Source organism: Sinocyclocheilus grahami, unplaced genomic scaffold (genome assembly GCF_001515645.1).
Source record: "Sinocyclocheilus grahami isolate Dianchi unplaced genomic scaffold, SAMN03320097.WGS_v1.1 scaffold585.1, whole genome shotgun sequence".
Classification (NCBI taxonomy): Eukaryota; Metazoa; Chordata; class Actinopteri; order Cypriniformes; family Cyprinidae; genus Sinocyclocheilus; species Sinocyclocheilus grahami.
In genome coordinates this window covers 912,032-921,532 of record NW_015505764.1, presented here as the reverse complement: position 1 = coordinate 921,532, position 9,501 = coordinate 912,032, and the positions used below count along the sequence as shown (strand labels likewise).

Below are 9,501 nucleotides of genomic sequence, written 5' to 3'. Positions count from 1 at the left end.
ATTTCTCCAGTGAGGAGAGTGAGTCGAGCTGACTGACAAGCAGAGTGGGGTGAGACCGACAAGACGATCGCGGATGATTTAGTTTCGAAACGAAATGCAAAAGCGCCTGTTCAGTATTTTGGATTTTGAAAAGCCTGGTGACATTTGCCGTTTATTTAAGGTGATTTTGGAAGTTTTTTTTTAAACATTCGTTTCTTATTTAATTGGTTCCACATTGTTTGCTAATTTTTACTTTATTTAAACTTGGTGTCATTTATTATTATTTTTTTACATCAAGGTGTATGCCGTGCCTCCAAGCTTTCTTACTCGTTTTGCTAATAAACGTTCTACGTTTATTATTTATTTGGTTATATATTATACATGTTTACTTAGCCTATTTCCAGTTTTGTATAGGCCTACCTATTTAAACTTTATGTAAGTTATTTGTTATTTTATATTAGGCATAGCCTGCCCTATAACATGGTGTATTTTTATTTGTTTTGTTAATAAAAGTTCTATGTTTTATATATAGGCTAAAGTGAGTTTGACGTTGTATTTTGTTGTTGCATTCAAGCAATTGACGCCGAACTGCCGCTAATTCAAAAGTGAAAGTAAAATGTGCACGGTACTTTTAAGCTATTTAAAAGAGAAGGAAAGCGAGGAAAAGGGGAAATTCAAACAAACTAAAAACGAACAATTGCTTTATGCAAAAGGCCTCCTGTAGTGAATCCATGTGTTTTTGTAAGAAAAATATCCATATTTCAAACGTAATAAACACTTTTCTCTCACCTCCGGTATCTGTTGTACGGCCGTTCCGGCGGATGATGCAGCACGTATGCGCAGCGCGCGCGCCTCTGAGATATGCTAGTCTCGCTAGTTTGTTTATAGGAACAAAGGAAGCAAAGTTTCCTTACTTTAGCAAAGGAAAACCAGTCTCCTCATGGTTTATATCGAAATCCTCAGACATTTGCATAATTTTACTAAAATATTTTAATATTTAAAACATGCCAGACAGTAGCTGTTTCCATCCAGAGATGCGACTTTAACTTGCGCAAAACTGGAATATCTCGTAAAACATTTGCGAATAAGCACCGTTTCCATCCAATGAGTCAAAGAGAACATAATCGTCACTTCCTGATAAACTGGCACTAAATATCTCTAATGGCGCTTTTCCACTGCGTGGTACACTTGGAACCCCAACCGAGGTGGTACTAAAAAAAAGTACCAGGTACTGTACCCAGTGGAAAACCCCCAAAAAGTGAACCGTACCGTGCTGTACCATGCAGTGGAAAAGCGCCATAAGAAAACTAGGAGAAGCCACTGAATATAATAATTTTCATATGTAATAAATTACTTGCGCTTCAGAGAGAAGAGACATAACACAGTAATTGCGGTCTTTGCTTTTAGAGGTGGATGCCTGCTGTTTGGGAACGCAGTCATGTAAGACAGTAATTATACAGAAATACTTTGATGACAGACTTTCCTCAGGCATTTCAGAATGACCAAAACAACATAATAGATGCTGTGAACGAGATCGGTCTGCTGGTTAGTCAATTTATCCCGTCTCATAGTGCAAAGTCACATGACTTTTTCAATGCGCATGGTGGAATTTATTTGGGAAATGTGTTTCCATCGTAGTTTATGCACATTTTTTCTTATCGGATAAAAAGTTTATCCTACTCAGTTAGGGCTGTGCAAAAAATCAAATGCAATTTTATAGGTTTTGCAAAATAGTTTTTGTGTAGCTTGTCAGTGAACTACGGCTCTGTGTAGTAAATGCCGCTCCACTTTAAAATGCCTGAATTGAATCATTAAGATCATTGAATTGAATCATTATTAGAGCAAATATTTACACCTCTTCTCGCAAGGTCAAATGGCACAGTAGTGTTTTGTGTACATGCGTATATCTGTTTGTACAGCAGAACTACTCATGATCTGACAGCAGAGAGAGATGGCGGGAGGAAGTGACAACAATAGTGTGTGTGTGTGTGACCCATTTTATCCAGCGCACCCACAGGCAGACTTCTTAGCGTGTGCTTTGCTGGACGCAGCTCGGGCTGTGCGTTTCTAGTGTGGTTAATACCAGAACACCTCAAACACTATATGATACTTACTCAAACACAGACCACCTTTGAATATCTACATCCATCCTGGTTTCTTTATTTAGTAGCCATGTGGTTTCACCCTTCTCACACACACACACACTGAGCCTTTCTTCATGACCAAAGCCAGCGCTGTTACTATAGAGACGCTGCCCACATGATGGTACGGACTTTGACAGCACAACTTCGCAATAATAAGCCTCTCTCGCTCTTGTCCATATCAGCACAATTCAGCCACGTTCAAACGACAGCTGACAATTGCTAGCAGTGTTGCTATGGTGACCCACAACCATCCCCTTAGTGTAAATGTACTGGTACTATGCTATACTGGTATTGGTACTGCATTTGTATTTGAATAGCATGAGGTAATGCCTATTTTTGGATCATTAAAATAAATAAAGGGTTGCTAATTTAGTTTCTGTTACATTTTGTAACCAGTCTCATTTATAATAATGTTCTAATAGTCAAGTAAGATTGCTGTGGATATACTGAAATTCCTATTTCTCAGAAAATTAGTTTATCTAGTAGGATATTTTTTGTTCCTTATTTTTATTTTTTTATTAGTCTATTTTATAGTAGCTTAGATGGATGACTAAAGATTTATTTCTGTTTTACGTTTAAGTGTTTTATTCTATTTATATTATCAGCCAAGCCAAACAATAGACTGATATTTTTATTTTAAAATTGATTTTTAATATTGACAGAGGCTAATAACCATTTCTGCTTTGTTGATAATTGGATGTTAGTTTCCTGTACAAAACTTTCAAATCATATTTTAGAAGTCTAGATGTAAAGTGCATGCTTTCTATTTTTTACTTTTTTTTGTGTGTGTGTAAATTTTAAGTAAGTAATACATAAAATAAGTGCCTGTTTATCTAGCTAGATTCTGATCATTTTTTCTTTATTTTTGGCTGTTTGGGGAGTAAGACCTGAATGTGCTCCAAACGACTATAAACACACATGTAATGGTACATGTTGCATTATCAGCAAGCATTATTCAAAGAAGTGCTATGGCACAAGTTAGGATAAACAAATGCCTTCTGTGGTTAGTTTTCTCTTTCAGGAGAACTAATGTCATGGCAGAGCACATGTTTGTAGATCTTCTTGCTAAGCAAGTTAAAATGATATACTGAGGTTTGTTGCTACCAGAGTAACTCAATAACACATTTATTATATACAGCGGACCAGCATGCTTGCAGTGCCTTAGCTAAGCATTCATGTTTGTGTACTTAAGTCTTTGTTAACTGGCTGAACTTAGCGCAACTCTCACACGGGCTGAAAAATGCTTCCTACAAAAACACAGTTCATTCCTACATCACTCGTTGCCATGGTTGCAGAATACTCTCCATACCAGAGAATTCCTGCCTGAAGGTCTCATGGATTCTTTTGCGTTTGTTTACTGCAGTCTGCAGTTCAGCTCTACATGAGACTGACCTCGTAAAGCACACGGGCCTTTCACATCATTACTGGAGTTTATTTCAATTCATTTACATGTTAATTAAAGACATACTCTTAAAATCTTTCGTGCACGACTTTTATTTCTCTTGCTGGCCAGACAAAACATATAAATGTCAGGATAGTTCAATTATTGTGGTGCTAAACGGCAAAAGGTAAAACCTCGGCTTGAGGTGAAAAACTAAGTATGAATAAAACTAGTGTCCACTAGTTGCACATTTGCTAATTCCAGCTGATGCAATGTGTCTTCCTCTCATATAAGCCATCCTTACTGTTTTTGCTGTTGTCATGCTGGCTCATTCATGCATTTTCATAATCCACAGTGTTTGGTTTATGGCAGCTCCTTGTGTGTATAAGATTATAATGCAGACTCATGGCTGACATTAAATGGCCTTTATTCTCCTTTTCTGTGTCAAGTGTCAGGACCCCAGTGGGTTCGGAAATGCGCCATGTTTGTGAGAACGATGAGCCTGGCAGACATGTCCGGTAAGTGCCGCTCCGCAGCCAAAAGCACTTCACGCACAGGATGGGATCAACTCTGACTCCATTTATAAAGTTGTGAACTGAGCGAGAGGAACAGTAAACTGATAAAACACTGCATTAAGGTGATTCAGATGCATTTGACGGATCAGTGTTTGAACCCATCCTCTTAACTGTGCTTGTCGCTTGCGCCTTAATGGGTCTCATTCACTCACAGTTGTGATGTTTTTTTTTTACCCTCATTGTACTGTTAAGAAATCCAGATTATTCTAAATGAGGGAGGGTGTGTCTACAGCAAGTAATTAGTATAAAACATGCCCATGCCCTCTGCATATGCTTTTTTTTTAACATATCCAATTTCAAAAATAGTTAAAATGCAAAAAATATATATATATATTTTTTTTTTATGTGTATAGTCTTATAGACAACATTATTGGCTGTATTTTAATGCAGAACCTGCATCAAATTTGGACTTTTCTGATGAGTATAACTTTTCTTACTTTGAATTTAGACTTAGTAAGTGTCATTTAGTTACTCGGTTTATAATATAACTAAGTGACACTACAGTAAGTCAAATTTTATTCAGTAATATATTATATTATGCTACATTATATTATGTTATGTTGTATTGTTTTATTATAAGAAATTGAGTAACAGTAAGTTTATTTAATGTTGTTCTGTTTTATTGTTAATTTCAAATAAATTTAAGTAATTTGTGCGCGTGCACTGCTTCCGGTACGTGAGGTGTGTACGTGCTCTGGCATAGTTTACGTTAATGGGTGTCGCGGGAGGAGCAAACAACAGACACAGTGGGTGTGGCGTCAGGCCTCGGAGAGGCTTTTATTAACAGAAAATAAACAAAGTGTCCAGAAAAATGGGAATCAAGTGTCCAAAATAAACAGGGGATCTGGTGTCCTCATCGTGCTGCGGAGTTCGTGAAGGGAAGGGCAGTGGTCAGGAAGGAAGGGTCCAGGTAAGGGGTTGAGTCCGGCGGCCGCACGCGCTCCCCTCTCCGGTCCGGGGCGTGGGAGAGGCGCGCTCGGCATTTAAACAGCGGCGGTGATGAGGCTCTGTTCGGTTCAGGTGTGCCCTCTCACACGCACCCACTCCTGTCGGGAGCCTGGTGAAGGGCGGTGATTAAGGGACAGGGTGATGCTGATAATTAGGGGGAGGCAGCCGACTCGTCACAGTGTGTTGATATCCAGTCGAAGAGCAATCAACCATAACTTCAGGCGAGCAGGCTCAGAAGTTGGGAATACGTGGAAAGTCATAACTCCTGAATGAGTTGGCGCGAGAGAACGTAATCTTTTAGTTTTAAGTCGGTTTGAACAATCCAGATAAGCGCAAGTAAGTACCATTTGATTAGCCATCGTACCTACAATAAATGTGCAAGCAATGAGTGATGTATACGCGCGAGAGATTTGATCAGATCGTGTCTTAGGACATCAATGTGTCGTCACGAGCCGCAGGGTTTAATTTGGATTTGTCTGTGCATGTTTTTTTTACTCTCATAGATTTTGTTACCATTGCCATCCATTATAAGACTGATAGACTGCAACGGTTGGACTTAAAAATCATCAAATGTGTTCTACTGAAGAAACAAAGTCACCTACATCTTGGATGCCCTGGGGGTAAGCAGATAAACATCAAATTTTCATTTTTGGGTGAACTATCCCTTTAAACGAAGGCTGCAAGATTTGAGGAGGAAATTTATTTTTCTGATTAAAAATTGCCATTTAAAAAAGTGCTTGTTTGTATAGGGCTGTACAATATGGCCGAAATTTTGTGATTATACACCGATATTGCTATAAAACAACAATAGCAATAATGATGATTGTTATTATTATTACTACTGAATAAAACTAAATAATTGCAATGGTAATGTATACTCTAAATAAAAAACTTTTATTTTGAATCACAGCCTTATTGATGAGCACACTAAGCCACTAAGGCATATTGCAATTTTGTTTATATTTTGATTGATTGAGCAGCCCTAGTTTAAACTGGGACATATTTATGTTTCTTTACTGAACTGTCAGGACACACCTAAATAAGAGCGCCTGAACATCCCTAACATGTCCAAAATGTCCGAGTGGAGAGAACGACACAAATGCTCTGTCATACGAGCAGCCCTTCTCTTCCTGCGAACAGCTGAGGAGTTACTGAGGCCTGGCGTTAACCCAGCATTCAGATCGCCACATCAAATATTCAACAGGTGCCTCTGAACGTGAGCTGAGACGGTAAGAAAGGCGAGATAGACGAATATGTGAAGAGAGAGTGCGTTTATGCTTATGGGAATCTCCAAGGAAAGCCCACCCATCCGCACGTATCTGTGGAGGGTCCGACCGCAGGAGAATGAACTCTGATGCATCTGAATCGGTGAAGCGATGGCGTAGGGAGGTGATGACAGCTTAATGACCTTGTTGACCTTCATAGTTCTACCTCACAGTATCAACAACAGAAGAAATGTTCAAGAGGAAGAGAATACTCAAGGTATGAAGCAATCTGAGAACAAGGAAGATTCAGAATTTGAATGTGGAAATATTTAGTTGGCTCAGGGTTTAATTAGTTAGCTGGGTAATGGTTTATGAATTTGTGCGCTTTTATGTTTTTAACATGTAAGATTTGAATCAGCTGTCAAGGGCAGGTTTCTGTATGTTGTATTCAACAGCGTGTGTCAGAGAAACATAAACCAGTCATGGAGAACATGTATGAGGTTACCACAAGAGAAACGGCATGGATTGGCGGTTTTCCAGGCTTTACTGACTAGTTAAGAAGGTTTGATGTGGTAGAAAAGTAGACTATAGTGCAAGTTTTATCGTTCAGCAGAGAATAGGTGCACTAAATGGAGTTGAACGTCACGTGGTTGATTAGCATGTTTCCATCCTAGGTTTATCTCAGGTGAACCTGTATGCCAGCCGCCAGGTGTGGTGTTTGCTGTAAGTCCTACAGCGGGTCCGCTAGGTGCGTGTTTGCATAACATCACTGCAGCCTTGGTTAAAACCAGCTGTGTTTACCATCTCTACATGCAGTATTACCCACGGCGTTGTATGTGGAACACTTGAAGGTTGAAATGTAGTCTTTATTGTGGGTTGAATAATAGCTTGCTGCCTCTTTGGAGATCCAGGCATGTTTTGTTCGGCACTGTTACAGGGGGCTTTTACAGCTGGACGGGCGAGTCTCGTGGTTTCAACACACAATGTGCAATGAAACTTGGACCGTATTAGTTTAATGATCCAGCTGCCTTTTGCATTCAACGGATATTTAGCTATGTTGAGTAGAAGTAATATTTTGATGTTCTTTAAATTTGCTTCATTTGCAACTAAGGGTTTTTAAGCATATTATACTGTATTATGCTATAAAAACTATTGTTCAAAAGTCTGGGGTCAGTAAGATTTTTAAAAATATTTATAAAAGAAGTGTCATCCTCACCAAGGCTACATTAATTTGATCAAAAATACTGTAAAAACAATAAATATTATTACAACTTAAAATAACTATATTCTATTTATGTTCTGTTCTATAAATATTCTATTCATATGTTTAAAAATGTAATTTATTCCCATGATGCAAAGCTAAATGTTCAGCAGTCCAGTCTTCAGTGTCACATGATCCTTCAGAAATCATTCTAATATTCTATTTGCCGCTCAAGAAACATTTCTTATGATCAATGTTGAAAAGAGTTGTGCTGCTTAATATTTTTGTGGAAACTGAATTTTTTTTCCCAGAATCTTTAATGAATGCAAAGTTATAAAGAGCAGATATTATTAAAATAGAAATATTTTGTAATGTTATAAATGTCTGTCTTTTTCAATTTAACATGTCCAAGCTGAAAAAAAAGTTTTTTTTTTTTTTTTTTTTTTTTTTTTTTAATCTTACAGACCCCAAACATTTTAACAGTAGTGTACTTCTATATTTCTTTGCATGTCAGACCAGACCTTTCAAAGTTACTTAAAATGGCATTCTCAACATATTTAGCTTCTGTGATGGGGTGTATTTCTGAGTGAAACGCAATATTCAGAAGGGAATACTTAGGCTAGCGTGACTATTACTGTTGCTTATCCTCATGGTTAGGGATTTGACAAATCCTGAGCCATATCTAGAGACCAAAATATCTTAGTCTTCGGCCAAAAAGCAACCATCCGGAACAGCCTAACAACAGCATAGCAACTTTTTTTTTTTTTTTTTACTGCAAGCATTATTCATATTTTCCTTCTGTATATATGTTCTAAATTACGTTGGCTATTATCATATTTCCCTATCCTTGATGCCAGCAGAAAGTAATTTCAGTTGGAGAAATGCATTTATATTTTCATGAAAGATTGCTGAATCATATTCAGTAAGACCAGGGACATGTATTAAGAATGTAAATGGGGTCTTTTTATTTATATTAATGCAATGGAACAAAAATAGTTTTGACAGGGAATTTTGTCAGTTTTAACAGTTTAGCTGATTTCGCTGCAGGAATGTTGACTACCTCAATAACCCTTGTGTCAGTCAGGGACAGAGAGGGAACGTTGCTTAATAATAACTGACACTCCAGTTGATATCTCCAGACAGGGCTATGCACGGTGGTGTTAGTGTGCAATACATTTCCACTGATTTATAGGCGAGACATTGGCAGGCAGCTCTTCTCACTGTCACTGATTTGGCCGACATCTCTCCTCTGAGATCTCAGCTGATCCTCAAGACGTGTGCTGTGAAGGCCGAGATATCAATGGATTGAGGAATGTGTGCTCAATCCAAAGCCGAATGGAGAGGTGGGGTTCTGGGAGCAGGCTGAGTCGGAAGGAACATTTTATTTTTAAATGTATCAGAAGCAGGGCTATTATATTTTTGGAAAATGTTTCTTTTTTACATTACTTTAAATTTCAGTTTTATTTAGATGAATTCTTCCTAAATACTTTTTGTAATTGTAAAATGGCCAATTTTAGTTTTTTTAAGTCACTTTTTTTGTTGCGTTCAAGTGCTAATATTATTTTTATTTTATTTATTATTTCTAGTTTCTCTACTTTAAATATATATATTGTATATACTCTGTGTGTGTGTGTGTGTGTGTGTGTATGTATGTATGTGTGTGTGTGTGTGTGTATATATATATATATATATATATATATATATATATATATATATATATATATATATATATATATATATATATATATATATATATATATATATATATATATATATATATATATATATATATATATATATATATATATATATATATATATATATATATATACACACACACATACTGTATATGTATATATAGCTTTAATTATTAGTTTTAATTATACTTAATTTTTCTCATTGGAAAATATTATTATTCGTTTTTACCTGTTTTTATTTTGTTTGTATAATTGGGAAATGGCAAATTTTAGTTTTGTATTATTGTTTCTCAGTATTTTTTTTTTTTTTTTTTTTTTTTTTTTTTTTTTTTTTTAATTTTTTTTTTTTTTTTAATGATTAGTATTTATTT

The 9,501-nt window shown here is 36.6% G+C and overlaps 1 protein-coding gene across 4 annotated transcripts in view; it reads left to right on the top strand.

Moving 5' to 3' along the window:
* Positions 1-9,501, top strand: part of arhgap33 (Rho GTPase activating protein 33) — a 77,024-nt gene that overhangs the window by 35,695 nt on the left and 31,828 nt on the right. For 3 of the 4 annotated variants that reach the window (XM_016240246.1, XM_016240250.1, XM_016240248.1), the window contains exon 2: positions 3,954-4,022. The exons of the other annotated variant lie outside the window; for it this stretch is intronic. In XM_016240246.1, the coding sequence (XP_016095732.1) occupies positions 3,954-4,022 (69 nt within the window). The remainder of the gene's footprint in view (positions 1-3,953; positions 4,023-9,501) is intronic. 4 annotated transcript variants of the gene reach the window in all.